Genomic DNA, 19509 nt, shown 5'->3' with positions numbered 1-19509 from the left:
AGCCTCAATGTAGGGGTGGGGAGAGTACAGAGAGAAGAAAGGGAAAGGAATGTCATCATGATGGGATATCAAGTGCAGGGTATTTCCCACTGTGCCTTGAGCTGGGGAGCATTTCCTGTGGAGAGTCAGGGTAGAGAGGTACAGGCTGGACTGACCCGAGAAGCCACTGTTACCCTGGATGGGAGGCCATCTTCCCCAAGGGTACACAGCTCCTCAAGGACCCCCAGGGGTACAGACACCTACTTTGTCAACACCCATCTTCTTGAAAGCTGCTTGCAGCACCTTGAAGTTGTGGATGTATTCATGTTCTAGTTTGGCTTGGAACTTGACCTTCCTCAAGTGCACACAGCCAGGGAAGAGCATGTCCATGAACTGGCAGTAGGCTGCCCCTGTGGAGAGGCACAGCTGATTAAGGCAGCTCTCCCTTTCAGGTGCATGGCTCTCTTTCACTTCCCAGGCCCTCTGCTGGCCCGCTCCCCCAAACCTGGACCTTATCCCTCCTTGTCTTGGGGCTAGACAATTCTACTTCTAGGTTAGGCATGGCCAGATTCCCCCTAGTTTTCTAAAAGTAAGAACAATTGCAATTAATTTACATATGTATGTATGTATTCCCTTAAGCAATACTGGGAATTGAACTCAAAGGTCTTGGGAATGTTAAGCAAGCACTTTACCACTAAGCTACGCCCACGATTCCACAATTACTGTTTGTTGATGCACCATTCCAAATACTGCATATATATAGGTTAAGTCTTAGACCCCTTAGGTAGACAGGTGATGCTATCTCCACTATAAGGATAGAAAAATGGAGACCTAGAGAGCTGTAGTGACTCACCCAGGGCTGCACCAGCAGAACTAAGAGTTGGACACAGTGGGTACACAGAACCTCATGCTGCTAACCCATGTCTTTGCTGCCTGTCCTGCATCTTGACACCCCAGGAATGCTTCACCTGCCCTTCAGTCATCTTTCTTCTGTTTCCTGACTTTAACTCCAAGCTGTGTGAGTAGTATGGTGCTCCAGCTCTTTCTCTTCATGCTAATTGCAAGCTACATGGCCTGTTGCACTGTTTTGACTTCCCAACCTTTCTTTCTTTCCCTCCAGCAGGGACGATCCCCATCCCAGCATCTTACCTGAACAGAGCTGTTCTATCTTGGTATAGTTGAGGTGCAGGGAGTCATTGACCCATGCAAGCATATCATGGCGACTCAGATTTTCACTGGTCACAGATGTGGAGTACACATTGACGGCCATACCCCAGCTGCAAAGAAAGAAGAGAGGTGAGGTCAGCACTGGGCCTCCTGCTGATAACTCCAGCTGCCAGGAGAGGAGGACCTGAATATTCTATTGCCAATATGGAGGCATCTCCATTAGATCAGCTTTGCTGGTCACTGTCTTAGAAATTCATTCTTTTATTATTTTTTTTGGTGATACTGAGGTTTGAACTCATGTAGGTGCTGTACCACTGGAGCCATGCCTCTACCCATAGGGTCTCACTTTGTAGTCCAGGCTGGGCTTGAACTTTCAATCCTTCTGCCTCAGACTCCCAAGTGCTGGGATTACAGGCAGTACCACCATGCGTGGCTAGGTATGCATTCTTTAAACATTTAACATTGTCTACTGTATGCTAGGCATGTGCTAGGAGCTGGTGATACAAAGTTAACTAGAATGGTCTCTGAATTCCAGGAGTTTAGACAGGTGAATCCCCTCAGCAGGGAGAGATGGGTGGTTAAGGAGCACATAAAATTTCAAGGATGGCACAAATAAGGCGAGATCTCTTTGGCTTGGCAGGATCAGTAAAAGTTTTAGAGTAGAGACGTTGGAGACTAACAAGAGTAGGAATTTTCCAGATGTACAAAGGGACAGGGCAGAAGGGAACTACAGGCCCAAGGACTAACAAGAACCAAGACGTGGCTTATTCTGGCAACTCCAAGCTGTCGGCAGGTCTGGGGAGCAGGTTTCTGAGTTGGGGTGTGAGGTTGGCAAGAACAGATCTGGAAGGGCTTTGTTTACCATGAGGAAGAGTCTGCCTTTTCTATTTGGTCAACGGGAAGCCACTGGAGAGCTTTAAGCAGACAGTAACCTAACCAGGTTTGTGTTCTAGAAAGGCAAGACCTTATTCTAACCTTATTCCTGTGGCCTGTGGCCTGTTGGCTGACCCAAAGCCAACTAAATTTCACTTGTCCAGAACCTTCTCAAAAACCATTACTTCTTCGCCTGCATTCATTATTGCAGTAAGTGTCACCATCAGCCCCCAATCATCTGAATTAGAAATGTGTGGGGTCATCCTAGCCAGTCTACTCTCATTCCTGTGTGTACCCTCTATGCCTTAGTCCTCCTTCTTCAGTATGCCAGCCTTCTCTCTCCTACTAGCTTCTGAATACTTTCTCTGAAGCCAAAACTATCAGGAGCCTTTCCAAAGGTCTTCTGGCCTCCAGCCCTCCCTCATCCATCCATCTCAGCACTGCTGGCTACCTGTATCCCAGTTTCAAAAGTCAGCAATCATGACCAAGGAATCTGTGACTAAATTTGCCTTACACTCTTGAACTGCTTAGCACTCACAGCACTGGAAACGTTTTCGAGTGAGTGCCCAATAATTTAAAGTTGGGATGCTTCACATAAACTACTTGGGATTTCTGCCTTCTTTTGTGACTCTGGGCCTATGTTCCTCACCTAACCAAGAGTTGGCCCTGAGCAGAGGTGCCTCTTTTGGTCCACCAGAGTGACGGCCCCCTTCTCACCACCCCACACAGAGATCAGCTGCTGTTTATCACCATGAAGAGAAGAGGGAAGGATTTCTTGTAACCAGGCCTTTATCAGAAATGGAGACACAAAAGGACTGCTGTATTATAAGAATTGTAAGAGCTCATATTTCTGGAGTGAAGAATATTTCTCCAGATTTAATATGCAAAGTGTCTCTGTGAAGTAAAAATATATCCTACCTACTTCCTGGTCCTCTGTAGGTAGCTCCCTCCTACTTATCCAACTCTAAATGGACCCCACCTCTTGAGTTTTGCTTCCTCAGTTAGGAGCCAGAGCAGGTCCCTACTTGCCCTGGAAAGCTGTTTTCACCCCATGTCCATTCATTCACCATACAGCTCCAGCAGCACTGGGGCTATATGGGCATCAGCTTGCTAGAAGTTCTAATTCTTGCACTCTCCTCCAGACTTGATGAATTAGGATCTGCGTTTGACCAAGACCCTGAGAGGGTCTGCAGCACAGGCAAATGTGAGAAGCATTGATTTAGAGAGAGGCTCAGCTTGCCATCTGCTGGGGTGGCTCCCATCACACCGCCATCCTTAATCCCACGCACATCTTTCCAATGGAGCCTCATTGTGTGCACACTTAACTTAAATGAACTGTTTTTGAATAAAAGTCACAATAGAAAAATACTCTTACATATTCCTAGTCCTTCCTCCTTTAAAAAATAAACCTTGACCTTCATTGCGTGGGGAAAGGGAGCCCGAGCAGGGGGTCAATGGATAAGAAAAACCAGAATTATTGCCCTGGGAGTTTCTAAAGACTTAATACCTGGCAATTTCAGAGATTTCCCAGGGTAATTTTGACTGCACTTGTGCCTCCTCTTACACAATGGCTTTGAGTTCACTGCCTTGTATCCTAACTAGCATTCCCACCAGACTTGTTTTATATGCCTGTCTCCCGTGTCAGGAAGTGCCTGTCACAGGTAAGGTGCTCAGTAAGGTTGTTGAATGATTAAGTGACACCTCCTCACATCTTCTCCTCCTTCTCAGTATCTGCTGGCCTGGGTTTTCCGTCCCTAACCTGTAGGACTTGGCTCCAGCCTCCTTTCCAGGAAACTTTCTCTGAAGCCCCATATGAGACATATGGCCCAGAACCTTCTTATACAACATTCGTCTTTTCCTGTATTCATTATTGCAGTGAATGTCACCATTAGCCCCTACTCATCGGTCCCTATAGCACCCTGAGCACAACTGAGGGCTTCCTTACATTCTCTCAAGGAATGTCTTTCCCTTCCATTTGACTTAGCTGTTTAATTTACCTTTGGGTTCCAGACCAATTCTTGGCAATCAGCAATTGCCTAACCATGTTGGTGGAAGGGAAGGGCAGAGACTGGAGTTGGAGGTGTTTCTGAACTTCCAGGAGGAAATCACCTAAGGTAGCAGCAGGTGAGGAGTAGACAGGGTGGGTGGAACTAAGTGCCTCAAGAGGCAGAGTAGGAGGGTCAAGAACAGTGTATTTTATTTCCATGAATATTTATTTTGTTATGGACTATGAGGATTGAAAAGATTTGTCCCATCCTCAAGAAGTGAGTAACCCTACTGGGGAGATACACACCCCACAACAGTAAGCCCCAACTGTGATAAAAACAAGAAATGCTACAGGAAGTCAAGAAAGACAGTAAACAGATCTGAGAGGTGGGTCTGCATGGTCACAAGGATGAGTGGGCAGACTCTGCCAGGTCTGGGAGGGTCTGTGGGGGGGTTGTGGAGGTTGGTGGGGCTGGGTGCACATGGCAGAGCTATTCTGGTAACTGTTCAGAAGGACTGTCCTATTTAAGAGCTTTCCACAGGCTCAGAGACTCCTATCTCCCGGAGATCCTGGGGCCATTTTGTCTCTGGAGCAGGGTGATTCTGGATCAGCTGTGGCTGACACTGCTAGCCCTCAGAGGGTCTGGGCTTGTGGGATGGTTTTGAGGAAGTATGGCAGTCTTATGTTGGCCCTGGGAATTCCTAATCAAGTTAGGGATTTTATTCTTTTTAATGGGTTAAAGGCTGATTATTCAAGAAAAGCAGAAGTAATGGTCCTAGTCCACACCTGTGCTCTGGTTTTTGACTGCATTTGAGCTTCAAAGGTCTTGTAGCCTGAAGGTGGCCTTCCTGGGTTACCATACGACCATACCTGTTGATAGCTCAGGCCCACTCAATGCATTCAGGTATTCCTCACTAGGAGAAGCCTAAGCATGTGTGTGTGTGTGTGTGTGTGTGTGTGTTTATGTATACACACATATACATATGGTAACATAATATATAATGCATATACATATCACATACACTTTTAAAAAACACTCCAGGTGTTGCAATGTTTTGTCATCTCTCCAGAGGTAAAGTGTTAGCCCTCTTCCTTCCTGCCTGCCTGCCTGCCTTCCTTCCTTTCTTGTGGCAATACTGGGGTTTGAACTCAGGGCTTTGTGCTTACTATGCAGGCACTCTACCACTTGAGCCAGGTTCCCAGCCCTTTTTGCTTTAGTTATTTTGGAGATAGAGTCTGGCTAGGTGAACCAAGGCCCTCCTATTTATGCTGTGTAGCTGAGATGATAGGAGCATGCCACTATGCCTGGCCTTTATTGGTTGAGATGGGGTCTTGAGAACGTTTTTTTGCTCAGTACAGCCTTGAACTTCGATCCTCCCCAATCTCCCCCTCCTGAGTAGCTAGGATTACAGGTGTGAACCACTGCACCCTGCCTAGTCTCATTAACCTTTGTCTGGGCCAGCCTTGAACCGTGATGTTTCTACCTCTATCACTGGAGCAGCTAAGATTATTGGTGTTCCTAGTTCCTCTCTTTCTCCTTGGTAACAAGAAAAATCTCCAGCTCCCTGGAGAACTACAACAAAGACCTTGATGTCAGGAGTCACCAAGAGCTACATAGCTACTTGAAAAATGCCAGGTCTTCTTGGGTTGGCCAGACATGATGGGAGGGTGTTTTCTAAATCTCTGATCAAAGTGGCAACAGTGACTTTAAGAAGGAAGCTGAAAAATGGCTCCTTTCAGGGCCTATTAATTAACAATTCTGTCACCCCTACGGGACTTTTGGGGAAGGAATGGCAGCCAATACTTGGACCAGAGCCATTTGCACAGGCAGACTGCTCTCTGCCCTGGCTGGGTCATCTTTGCTCAGCAAGGAACCCAGGGGTCCTTGCAAGGATCCTGTATCATACTTGCTGGAGCTCCATGAAAACAGCCTTCCTGTTGCCTTATTCCTTGTCATGCTGGGGAGGGTAGGGTGCCCTTTTAATTTTCCTCTCCTGAGTTTTGTCCCTATGCATGGAACTAAATATGGCCAGCAGGTGGCATCCAGGTCCTGAGCCAAGACTCCTTTAACGGCCTCCCCCATCCTCAAGACCCCTTTCCCTAGCTCAATTTAGAAAAAGGAGAGCCCCTAAATTTGATTTGTTCCCCGAAGAGGAAGACAGTGTCCATCGAAATCTGGTGGCATTAAGGAAGGGCTTAAGTGGAGGGCCTGTCCTCTTGGAGCTGGGCCAGCTGGAGCAGCGTGAGCAGGTCTCTGCTCTAAGATTCTGGACTGATCTAAACTGGCCTCCTTTTTGCCTAACGTCACAGGTTCAACTCATCAACTGGTCCAACTTCTGATAGACTGAGACTTAGGCCTGGACACAAAGCAGGCCAACTGCCGGGGTGGAGGTTAAATGAACCATTTGCCCACGTGTCTGGATTCTCAGACCAGCTGCCTCAATGAGAGCAGAGGTACAGTTTTACAAAATGCTTAGTGATAACACACCTATTATCAATAGCTCTTTACCTCCCTGAGAGAATGAAAATAACCACCCACCCCCAAAGACTGCAATGGCAGGGTCTTCCAACCCTGTCTCTGTCTTTCTACCACCTTCTTTGGCACATGGCACTGTCAAGAGAAACAGTTCCTGACTGAGTTGCAGCCAGGGGAGCTGCTCTGTTTGAGGATCAGATCAAGCAGGCCTTGGGAAAAGTCTGCTTTCTGGGGCCTTGACTCCTGCTACTACATCTGGAGTCAGGGGAAAGAAAAGCTTAGGAGGTTTAATCTGATGACTTTGCTAAATCACTTCTTTGCACCAGGATCACTGGAAAGGGGAAAGATGGTCACAGCTCTTGTTGGGAGGGGAGCTGCTCATCATTCCGCAGTCTGAGGCCTTGAAAAATGGTCACCAAGACTAAATCTCAATATCCAGAAGGGTATGATATGGACAGAAGGGTTTCTGGAGACCATCTGGCTCCTTTGCAGGTACCCCAGATTACACTTGTCTTAGACACTTCTATTCTGAAATTGCAAAGATGGTGAGTCTCAATAACTCTGAAGTTTCACATTCTAATACTTAATAGCCTCAGCACCAGCCTACATCTACTTTTGGCTTTCTGTTTTTAAATCTTCAGTGGAAACCTAGCTTCTACACATATCTCTTGAAGACAATTCAAAGAGCTTCAATTTCTCTAATTTTCTATGGCTTTCTTTACCCTAAGTTCAGTTCTGTTATGGCTGGTCCCTAACCTACAGGAGAACTCCCTGTAGGTTCCAGATCACAATCTGCTCAAGGTGGCTATAAAAGACATGCATGTCTTCCAGTCCTGCAGGTGGTGACTGGCATGCTGCCAGCCAGTTCCAAAAAGTCTGCTTTAAGAGTCCTGAACCTCCAGTTAGACCTCTTGGGTTCAAATCCCGGCTCTACCATGTCCAATTTGATTTTACACCTCAATTTCCCCAACTATAAAATACAGATAGTGACAATTCCCACTCAATAGAGCTGTTATGAGGACTAAGTGGACCATCTATTCAAAGCACTGAGCACAGAACCTGGCACCCAGTATTTGCCAAGCATTATCAACATCACTGGGCAGACAGTGAGAATCCAAGGACACTTGTTTGAGATGTCTGCCACACAGCCATGTCTCTGAGACTATGGAAAGACCAATCTAGAAGGGAGACAGCCTACAGAAGTGCCCTCTTCTCTGCCCCTTCTGCCTGCAGATAGCCACCTAAGCTTTCTGAAGTGGGACCTCGGAATGACAATCCTTCCCCAAGTCCAGATTTCCCATATAGCTGCTTAGTGGATGTCATCCTACCGGCTGGGAAAACTGGAGCAGATGCTGTGGGACCAGAGGAGAGCAAGCTCTGCGGAGCCTGCCAAAATGTTTCCGCTCCCGACGTGGGGCTATGTCCATTGTCACTGGGCTACCCCTTCCTGCCCAGGCCCGGGGGGCTGAAGTCACCTGTTTGGAAACTCTGCAAAATTGCTACCCTCTGCCCCCTTGGCTCACACATCCAGGTTGTTCTGGAGTTGCATGGAGGCAATATGTGCAGGCAGGGATGGAGGGTTCTGAGGGGCTAGGGGAGCCCTATCAGTGGGTCACAAAGCCCTTCCCACTCAGCCAATCACCTTCTTCTCCTGGCTGAGCAAGCACCTGACTCACAGAGAGGCTCAGCAACTCAAAGATGAAGTAGCAAAATAGAGATGGGCAAGTGGGGGTAATGCTAGGTTTGGCTGGGGGACAGTAATCTCCCACTTCAGCAGAGCTAGCACAGGGATATGGATGGTTGTAGAGGCAGTTAGGGCCTGGAGCTTTTCCACAATTCTGTTCTCACAACTCTTAGGACATGGGGCTTTTTCCAAGACACTGAGTCTTGTTGAGGTCCTAGCCACTGCATCCTGGGTGTGTCCTGCTGAACACAATCTGGACTCTTACAGAGCTTCTGAGTAATGTGGCTACACTCTTTGTAGCCACTGTCGGGGGAAGGTGACCTCAGAGATGTTGGGGATAGGTTGCTCTATCTGATCATAATTCAAAAGCTAAAGGGAAACATGGGCATGTAGTAAACAGAACATCTTTCTGTTTATCCTACTAAAAGTTAATCCCTTCTAGTAGGTCCCACCTAGGTAGACAGATAGAAAGGTGATCCTTTCTTCCTAAAGGTTCTTTCTGGAACATCTTCAAGTTCCTCAAACACCTGTTTTTTAAGCCAACAAACTTCCACAGAACCACTATCAAACGAAGGCCACCAGCATCAGGCTCCTGGAGGCTGCGGTGTGATGAAGGGGGTTTTATGGCAGGAGAAGCTGCATAGCAGGCTTTGCCACTTCCTGCTTAGAGACTCTGGCAAGTGGCTGAAGAACCAGAATAGTGATATTATTGAGCATGGAGCTGTTGGGAGGATAAAAGAGACATTGCTTGTGGGAACTAAAGGTTCTTCGCTAACTTGGAGGCTGAGCAACTTTGAGGATCACTGACATATTCAACTTACGCTCTTTCCTGCTCTCTAAACCAAATTCCCCAGACCCTCTCAGAACCCTGAGACAAAGACATCAGCCAAGACATCAGGGACAGGCTTGGCTTTGGTTCTCTGCTGCCTGATCTTTATGATCCTCAGTAGAGCGAGTGTCTTGGAGCTAGTACAGCCATTTCCTCTTGAGTTAGTACAGGCTCTGGACTCCAGACACCCTAGCTTCTGAATGTGAATCTGCTGAATGGAGAGGTCACACAGACTGGAGCGTTCAGATAGCAGGTAGGCTTGGGACAAGTGGTTTTTCTGGTCTTTTCTTGTGTGTGCTCACCCCAAGGAGGTGCTGCTGGAAGGAAGTGAAGGGAGGACAGCTGCATTCTCTGGCCACACACAACCATTCCTAAGCATGAAGCCTTACGACTTTCAGCAAGAGACTTTCTTCCTCTGAAATATGTAAACTCAGTGCTGCCACATTTCACAGAGTAGGGTTTTAAGTGGGGTCTAGAGTGTTGCCTGGTAACCTCCCCACCTGGCCTGCTCTGGGGGGCAGGTAGCTGGCCCACTGGCAGCTAGCCCCAAGACAGAGGGAACACAGCTGCAGGAGCTGTTGTGAAATGTTGGGGAGAGAACGTTCATGTTTCCAGCAGTCCTATCGGGCCTGATGTCTCCTTTGTGGCTCTTCACACTCTAAAAGTACACCTGTGTCTCTGGGTCTCAGACAAGACATGTCATTTATATTCCCTTAAACTACATTTCTTCAGATGTCTGACTGAGTTGTCAGCAAGGGCAGAGTGGTATGTTCTTGCCCTTCTCTGAAATGCCTGGACTCTATGAACTATTTAGCTTGTTCCCCTTCACCCTAGGCTTGGCCCCTTCTTTGCTGTCATCCTTCCTTCCACCTACATTCAATCCCCTCTCAGAATCCTCCCAGTTTTATTTGCTTGTCTGTTTCAAGAGGGCACAGATGACTTATCTTCTAGTTTTTCCACCAGAAAGCCTGCCCTGAAAATATCTGAAACAAACTTAATACGATTCAGTGTTGAATCTCTGTCCTCTCTCTTGCCATTCTTCATGTCCTCAGTATTCCACCATATCTGCCTACCCTGCAGGACTAACCCCACCTCAGTGGGGACACACTAGAGAGGTTGCAGAAGGTTTGCTTGCCTACCTTCACATAACTTCCCTCCTGGCCTATCACAGTGCCTGGGATTCCCAATAGGAATGCCAGTTTTGTGGGTTAGAGCATTCATCTCCACAAACTTCTAATCGTCAACTTGGGATTCAAGTGATTTTCCCAAGCTCAAGATGAGTCCCTGGCAAGGTCAGAGCTGAGCACAGGCCATCTAAATCCAAGTCCCGTGCTCCTTCTGCACCGGTGCACTGGCTGGAAGAGCAGTTTGATTTTTCACAGCTCCAATGCAAGGTGATGTGTGCTGGTTAGCCCACTCAGCAGGATGAGACTGGAAAGGAAATTCCAGAAATTTATCTCTCTCTTTCTCTTTTTTTGGTGGTACAGGGAATTGAACTCAGGGGCTTGAGCTTGCTAGGCAAGTGCTCCTCCACTTGAGTCATGCCTACAATCCTTTTTGGTTTAGTTTATTTTCAGATAGGGTCTAGTGCTACTTGCCTGGAGCCAGCCTCAGACTGAGATCTTCCTACCTCTGCCTCCCACCTTGCTGAGATTACAGGTGTGCACCACCACAGCCAGTTTTTATATCTCTCTTTCTAAACTACTGCAACGTTGCCTTAATCTTAATCAGCAAGTGTTTGTTGACCACTGACATAGATAGTAAACACTCTGTTAGGCACCATGGAGCCACCAGACCATTTTAAAGCCTGGGTCTTATCTTTAAGGAGCATTTGTTTGGTTGAAGAGATAAGGGTCATCCATAAAACAAGGGATCCTACACACAGAACATATGAAATGCACAACAGGGAAAGCACATTTGGTTTTCACACTTTCCAGTGGTAGGCAAAGGATGAGTGAGGGCTCAGCACATAGACGGTTTCTGGGAAAAGGTGGCACCTAAGGTAGCCTGCAAAGATGACAAGATGTGAGAAAGCAGTGAAGAGAAAATGGGGGAATTTGGACATGGGAAGCATGTTTATTATTACTTTTATTTGAAAAAGTGAGCATGAGACCCATGACTAAGTCTTGGAGGAATGTTAGGGCATATGATCAAAGGAGAGGAGGTGGGGAGAGGTGGGTGAGGTTTCAGGAGCCATGGGAGGGGCTGGGTTCCAGGAGGAAGGCGTCTGCCCTGTTAGTGATGCTAGCAGACCTTAGTTGGAGAGATGGTCATTCATTGAGCAAGGAGGAATGCTGAAACTCTGAGTCATTTTGCTGGAGTGCAGGGACAGACACTAGACCTGCAGACAGTTAGGGAGTCCCGGGCCATTTACCCATGAGGACGCTGAGGAGGGAAACTGCGAGTCTGTCACCAGGCCATTTGTGATTGTTGCAATGTTTTAGATAGACTAGAGAGTGGTTACCTACATCATGGTGACTATTTTTATTCCTTTAGTTAGTTATTTTTTGGTGATACTGCAGTTGGAATTCAGGACTTTGTTTGCTAGGCAGGAGCTCTACCATTTGAGTTGTGCCACCAGCCCTCCTGTAGTTAAATTTTGAAGAGAAATATAGACTAAAGGTAGGCTGCTGCTCCTCCATTCAACATCCCCCATTCTCCTTCAGAACCCATTGTCTACCTACCCTAAGTAAGTTCTAGTTCTTATCTGTGCAAGGAAGCTCAGAGTGCAATTTTATGATCTCTCTCAGCTGCTTAAAACACTACCAAGAATGAAGAGAAGAAATGGGGAAAATGTTAATGCAATAAAGTCTTAATCAAGTTGAGTATTTGGAAAACAATGTTTTAAATATTAATGTACTGCTCTATTTAGCTGTGATTGAGCCCCCTTTGATCTTTAGTTTTGTGGAAAATTACTGTATTAAGACAGCACAGAATAAACAAAATTGATTGACAAGCACTCTGCCAAGGCTCTGATGCTCTCACTCACTCACTCACTCACTCACCCACTCACTCACTCACTCACTCACCCACTCACTCACCCACTCACTCACCCACTCACTCACCCACTCACCCACCCACTCACTCACTCACCCACTCACTCACCCACTCACTCACCCACTCACTCACCCACTCACCCACCCACTCACTCACTCACTCACCCACTCACTCACCCACTCACTCACTCACCCACTCACTCACCCACTCACTCACCCACTCACTCACTCACCCACTCACTCACCCACTCACTCACCCACTCACCCACTCACTCACTCACCCACTCACTCACCCACTCACCCACCCACTCACCCACTCACCCACTCACCCACCCACTCACCCACTCACCCACTCTCTCACTCACTCACTCTCTCACTCACTCACCCACTCACTCTCTCACTCACTCACCCACTCACCCACTCACTCACTCACTCTCTCACTCACTCACCCACTCACTCACCCACTCACTCACCCACTCACCCACCCACTCACCCACCCACTCACTCACTCACCCACCCACTCACCCACTCACTCACCCACTCACTCACCCACTCACTCACCCACTCACCCACCCACCCACCCACTCACCCACTCACCCACCCACCCACTCACTCACCCACCCACTCACTCACTCACCCACCCACCCACCCACTCACCCACCCACTCACCCACCCACCCACCCACCCACTCACTCACCCACCCACCCACTCACCCACCCACCCACTCACTCACCCACTCACCCACTCACTCACCCACTCACCCACTCACTCACCCACTCACCCACTCACTCACCCACTCACCCACTCACTCACCCACTCACCCACTCACTCACCCACTCACTCACCCACTCACCCACTCACCCACTCACTCACCCACCCACTCACTCACCCACCCACTCACCCACTCACCCACCCACTCACTCACTCACCCACTCACCCACTCACCCACTCACTCACTCACCCACTCACTCACCCACTCACCCACTCACCCACTCACCCACTCACTCACCCACTCACTCACCCACTCACCCACTCACCCACTCACTCACTCACTCACCCACTCACTCACCCACTCACTCACTCACTCACTCACCCACCCACTCACTCACTCACTCACTCACCCATTTACTCACCCACCACCATTTACGGAGTGGGTGCTCCACACACACAGTGTTGTGTGCCAGGCACTATGCCAGGAAGGAATGGGATTCAGCCTGGCCCCTGGAGGAATCCAAGGACAGTGTGGGTGCTAGATAAGCAAAGGAAATAATCAAAGGGCAACACACTGTGCTCCTCCCTAGACACTGCTGGAGCTATCCTGTTTCTTGGGTCAGAGAAGGTTTTGTAGAGGAGGCATAGTTTGAAAGTCAAGAGGAAGGGAAATGCATGGTGAGGAGGGAGAGGCCTGCAGAGAATTCACCCAGAATGTATGTTGTGGGCAGGAGATGTGGCTGAAAAGGTAGACAAGTTCTACTTTATGTCATAGCCAAGGACTAGTTTTATCCTTGGGGGAAATCCACCAAAGGATTTTTTTCTTATGTATATTTATAATAATATAAAATATCAATAACAGTATTTAGTATTATATATATAATATATAATATTAAACATTATAGTTATGAACAGCATGATATCCAAAACAAAGAAACAAATGAAATTATAGCTCTTAGAAACAGCATTCAATATACAATTCTTCAGAGGTTTTATTTTACATTACCTTTTCTAGTAAATCCCAAGGACTGCTGCATCAATCGGCATGCTTCCATTTTTTTTATAAACCTTTAATTTTAAAATAACTTTAGACTCTCAATTCAAAATAGATCAAAGCGTTTCCATGCATTGTCATCCAGGTTCCGCAATAACATAACAATTATTAAATTCAGGAAACTAACATTTGTATATCGTTAAACTATAGACTTTATTTGGATTTCATCAGTTTCTATATGCACTTTTTGTTTTGTTTTTGGTGTTAAGTCTATGAAACTTCATCACATGTATAGACTCATGCAATACAGCACTGTTCTATAACCTCAAAGAAAATCCCTTAAGCTATCGCTATATAGCATGCCTGCCCCCAATGCTAACCCCTGGCAACAACAGATCTGGTCTCCATCACTATAAATTTGTCATTTTATGAATGCTATGTAAATGGAACCATACAGTAGCCTTTTGAGTTTGTTTTTTTTTTCCTTTTTTTCAGTGCAATGCCTTTGATTTCTGAGTTATTGCAGGGATTAATAGTTCTTTTTTTACTGCTGAGTAGTCCAAGCAATGGTATATGGATGGAAATGCCACAGTTATCCATTCTCCCACTGAAGGTCATCTGGGCTGTTTCCAGTTTTGGTGATTACAATAAACTCTGTGAAAACCTTCCCAGGTTCCTCTTGCTTTGCTCAGGCTCTGGAGAAGATTTTTCCTCTGTGATCTGCAAACTTGGTTGAGGTGCATACTTAAAAGGCCCAGGCATTTGGTCAGGGGAAGAGGCTCCACAGTAGGCACAACTGTTTGCACTGGCTGTTCTCAGAATGATGGTTTTGCTTTCAGTCTAAACCTAACTCTGTGCTTCTCCAGGACAGACTCCTGCTTCTTACATCCATTTATACTGTCACCAAAATTTATGACCTTTCTTCTTCCTACATGGCATAATTTTACAGAGAATAATTAAAATTTGTAGTGCCCAATTCAGGGAGCCTCAATGTTTGAGAGGAACTTTAAAACAAATAAGGGGGGCTGGCAGAGTGGCTTAAGTGGTATAGTGCCTGCCTCATAAGCATGAGACACTGAGTTCAAATGCCAGTATGGTAAAACAAACAAACAACAAAAAACAATTAATGGAACAAAGTTTCAACCATCCAATTATTCCTAGGATTATTGGAGCTGAACCCATCAAGGTTCAGAATGACCTGTACAGATTTCCATCTTCTTGCACAATATCCTCTTAAACCAGAACTAAAGAAGAGCTAAAGTTTTCAAGACCCCATCTCAATGGAAAAAAGCTGAGCAGGTGGTACCCGCCTGCCATCGCAATGATGGTGGGAAGCATAAAATAGGCAGATCGTGGTCCGGGTCGACCTGGGCAAAAAGCTAGACCCTAGCTCCAAAACAGCCAGAGCAAAATGGGCTAGAGGCATGGATTGCCCTGAGTTCAAACCCCAGTATTGAGGGTTGGGGGGAGGAAGTCTAAAATAATCAGTCACGAGTCTTTGTAAGATCCTGACTCTCCCAGTCAAAAACTCCAATGGCTTGAAATATAGATAATGTAACCATAAATAGAATAGTTGCTCCCTTACCAGAATGAAATACTTCTGATCTCTTGTGCCTCCCAAGGCTGCTTATTTTACAGCTGTAAATATTCTGCTTTCTTTAGTATTCTTTTAGATCAAAATAGTATTTATTTGCCTTCTCCTGGGAAAATCAAGAGCATACCTGGACTGTTCTGCCCTAAATTTTTACTGAGGCCCAATGCTCAACAACAACTTCAAGGACCTCCATTGCCCTGTCATTCTACTCCAGGTGTGGATGACCTTTTGCTGTGTTCTAGAGGTGAGGCAGGCTCTAGGACTGATTGCAGCCATCTTCTGTTTTCTTTAAGGATAGAGGGTTTTAAGAGGAGTTACAATTCTGTCAAAGTAAGTTCATCATGCAGGTTGTGATTTACCCAGGGAATCAGTCCTGTTCCATTAAAAACTTTCCAATTATTCCTAAAACAATGAAAACAAGTCTTAGTTACTGAGGTAGTGGATTTCCAACTTTTCTGAAATAATTGCATTTAAAACTTAATTAAGACTGAGTGTTGGCGGCTCATGTCTGTAATCCTAGTTACTTGGGAGGCTGAGATTGGGAGGATCAAGGTTTGAGGCCATCCCAGGTGAATAGTTTGAGAGATTCTGTCTCCAAAACAATAACCACAGAAGATGGCTCAACCTGTAGAGTGTCTGCTTTGCAAGCTCAAAGCCCTGAGTTCAAACCCCAATCCCACCAAAAAAAACAAGGAAAAAAAAGAAAGGGAAACTTAATTGGATACAAACATTTTTTTGGTGCTAGGTATTTGAACCCACAGCCTCATGCATGCTAACCACATACTCTACTGAGCTATTTCCCCAGCCCTCTGGAGTGCAAACTTCATCCTTGGGAATCTAAATTGTAAGAATTTTCTGAGTTAAACTAGCCCTCCAATGACCTGCCACTTCAAGCTTCCTGATTATCACAAACCTCTCCACCTATATGTGGATGTGAGATACAGAAAAACAATTGGCATTATGGCTCAACTTCATGGTGAAGGAAACTAAAAAATATCATCCCAAAATATGTCTCTTTGAAAAAAATTTCTTTTGAGCTAAGTGCAATTAATAGGCAGCAAACAGCAGAAAGGGTCTCTCTAGCCTCCTATTCTTCTGCCTAAATATAGGATATAAATTCCCCTTTCCTGAAGTCAGCTCTCACCTTACTCAGTGAGTTTCTTTCCATGTTTCTCAGCTTCCAAGACCAAAATCGCTTTCCCGTGTCCTGCCACTTCTCTACAAATTTACTGTTCTTTGAGATACTAGAAAATGTCTTTATATGAAGGTTTTGAAGATTCACCTACAGTAATTGCTAAAAAGAAAGCAAAATAAATTTTGCCATACTTCAGCTACACTGAAATGAATTTTGAGATGGAAGAAGTGGCACTTTGGTAACATGGAGAAAATGCACATTACCAGCGAACCAGGACAAAGCTTGATGTTATTTAAACTACTCTCCTCTCATCCTTTTGCTTAAAAAATGGGAGTAGGAGGAAACAATGATAAGAAAGGGGAAATGGCTTAAGATTTTCCAGTATTTTCTATATGTAGAAGAAATAGATAATTCAGAAAGCAAGTTTTAATTCCACCTCCAAAATAGATAGCTTTGTGGTGTATTCCCTAATAAATATCCTGGTACAGTTAGTCGTGTGGACAGGCAGTGTGATACATCAAAAGTGGAGAAAAAACTCCAAAGGGTCCAGCTCCAGCTGTGCTTCTCATGCTCATCCATGCTGTGGGCAAAGGCAGCCTCTCTTGGCTGGAGTTTCTTACTACAAAACAAAAGCATCTTTTGGACATCTCTATGGCTATGACTCAGGGGCATAGATACTCTGAACAGTAGTTCACAAGAAAGAGAGAATAAATGGCTAACATAGGAAACATGCTTGTCTTTACTAATAACTTAAAATATCTGATGCCAGACTGTCATGAAGGTTAAAGCTAACCTACGTGGTGACATTGATCAATTCGGGTTCGTGATGGTCACAGGTTGTTAATGCAATTTTGACAGGGAACTTTGGAAAGTCTTTGACATAAGAGCCAGGAACAACACAATTGGGTAGGGAGAAGGAGATTGGGGGATGTGATTATTAAAGTTGTGTGTGGGATTGACTTTGTGGGTATTATATTGAGGCAGCATCTGATAATGGGCAAAGTGAAGGATTTGGGTAGAAGCCTGAGCAGGAAGTTTGTTAGCAGTGATAGCACAAGGTGTCATGTCCTGGCTTTAGTCAGATTTAGCACAGGTGCTTCACAGAGTTTATATTCTCTTCCTTTCTCTTCTCTAGTGGTGGTGTAATGGTCAGAGAAGCATACCCAAGGAAGAGCCCACAGAGCCCAGTTTCCTTAAGACATTGGTTCCTCTACTTTGGGATCACCTTTCTCAGGTCAGCATAAGGTCATGAAGTGAAGGGACCACCAAAATAAAATCCTTATCATTTTCCTCCTGGCATGAGGATTCTAAATTCTTCTCTTCTTGTTTAGAGAGAATGGTACTGGGGTTTGGCCTATTTGCCTGACTTCAGCTTGAGCCCTGCTTGGTTCACTACTTACTCCTTCACTCATGCAGGATGATATGCCTACATGAGTGAATATTTTAGTACTCACTGGGTGTATAGAGATGATTTGGCCAGAGGGCTACAGTTCAGGGACTCTTTTCTCTTGCCCATGGTTGAATTCTCATTTGAAAAGGATTTTCATAGTGGCTAACTGCTCACTAGTTAATAAGTATTTCACACAGTGGTGATGCCCAGGCATAATTTACTTTTTTGACTACTTCCCCAGGAAACTGCAGCATGTTAACAGCAGCTTAATGTGATTAAATATCCCCTGAATCTACTGATACTGTCTTCTCAGCCTTCTCTGTGTTCAGATCATGGCCAAGATTCTTTTTTTCCCCCTTTTCCTGCCTTGCATATGCAAAGTATATACTCTACCACTGCACTACACCCCAGCCCTCTGTTACAGATGATGGAGACCTGTCAGGTCACTCTACCTGAGGAGGTCCAGATGAGAATGTTGTGTGAGGATGTGGGGAGAGCTGGTTCAAAAGAGGCCAGATTCCAGGTGGATCTCAATCTAGACAAGTCAGGATGGTCTTGAATGAGGACTCGGAGGTAAGGGCAGAAAGGACTTTCAAAGTAAGTACAGATGAGTGAGGAGCATGCTGTGAGGCTCATACTACCCTACCTGCGTGTAAAGGACAGCCTGCTGCCCTTACCTCCAGACAGCACTGGACAAGGGTGGGGACTTGTGGGGGCTCAAAGGGCCCTGATTGGAGTTATGAGAGGCTAATGGGCAGTTCAGAGAGTGGTCAGACTAATGCAAAGTTAATCCATGGTAACAGTCATAGGACAATAGCTTAATGACAAAACAGAAAAATCCTGCTGTAGAGGGTACAGGGAAATGAGCTCTTTCAAACACGATTGGTGAGAGTGTAATTTAGTGTACTCTTGCCTTTTTGAAGGGCATTTGTCTAAAAAATATTAATTTTCTTTACATTTTATATATAGTTTTAGACCTTCATTCTATTTCTGGGAATTTTATACTAAATAATTATGGATACATACATAACTTTAGATACAAGCATATTTATAATAATGAAAAACTGGCAACTGAAATGTCTGACAATGTACTGTTAAGTGAATTATCTAAACTGCGCAGTTGCTTAAGAGAGCTATTCTAGAACAATTTGAGATGAATCTTTGGCACTGTGGGCTGCTGACTCAGCACTCATCCAACACCCTTCTTCCCTGTCTGTCTCTGTAGAGAGGCCAGAAAACAAAACCCTGGTTTTTCCAGTCTCCCTTACAGCTATGAGCCACCTTGAGACCAGGAGGTAACGCAACTGCTTAAGGAAGCTGAAATGTCCTTGATGACATCCTGGAGGTGTTCTACCAGCCTGGATATAGGGGTACTCCCAGATTCCTGTCATGTGAGCTAAATACCCACCGTCTATTCTCAAGCCCTGTTAAAAGGACTTATTATTACTCCTATCAAACACAATTCTGAGTGATAAAGACCGGAAGATGTTTACAACAAAAGTGTGTGTGTTGGGGGAGAAGGAAGTGTTAGTAAACCAAAATGACCAATAGGCACCGAAGATTATATTCTAAAACTGTAATTGCTCTGTTTGAAGGTAAGGTTACAGGGGATTTTTTATTTCCTTCTTTAGGTTCATCTGAATTTTCAAATTTTTCTACAAAGAACATAATATGACTTTTGGAACAAGAAAAAT

At 45.5% G+C, this 19509-nt stretch overlaps 1 protein-coding gene across 3 annotated transcripts in view; it reads right to left on the bottom strand.

Moving 5' to 3' along the window:
• The window catches only part of Mapre3 (microtubule associated protein RP/EB family member 3), a 53865-nt gene that overhangs the window by 3911 nt on the left and 30445 nt on the right, over positions 1 to 19509 (bottom strand). For all 3 annotated transcript variants that reach the window (XM_074049346.1, XM_074049345.1, XM_074049347.1), the window contains 2 exons: positions 1129 to 1256; positions 244 to 389 (listed from right to left, as the gene is read on the bottom strand). In XM_074049346.1, coding sequence (XP_073905447.1) covers positions 244 to 389; positions 1129 to 1249 — 267 coding nt within the window. In that variant the 5' untranslated portion in view covers positions 1250 to 1256. The remainder of the gene's footprint in view (positions 1 to 243; positions 390 to 1128; positions 1257 to 19509) is intronic.

This window comes from Castor canadensis, chromosome 12 (genome assembly GCF_047511655.1).
Source record: "Castor canadensis chromosome 12, mCasCan1.hap1v2, whole genome shotgun sequence".
NCBI classification, from domain to species: Eukaryota; Metazoa; Chordata; class Mammalia; order Rodentia; family Castoridae; genus Castor; species Castor canadensis.
This window is presented reverse-complemented; position numbering and strand designations above follow the sequence as displayed.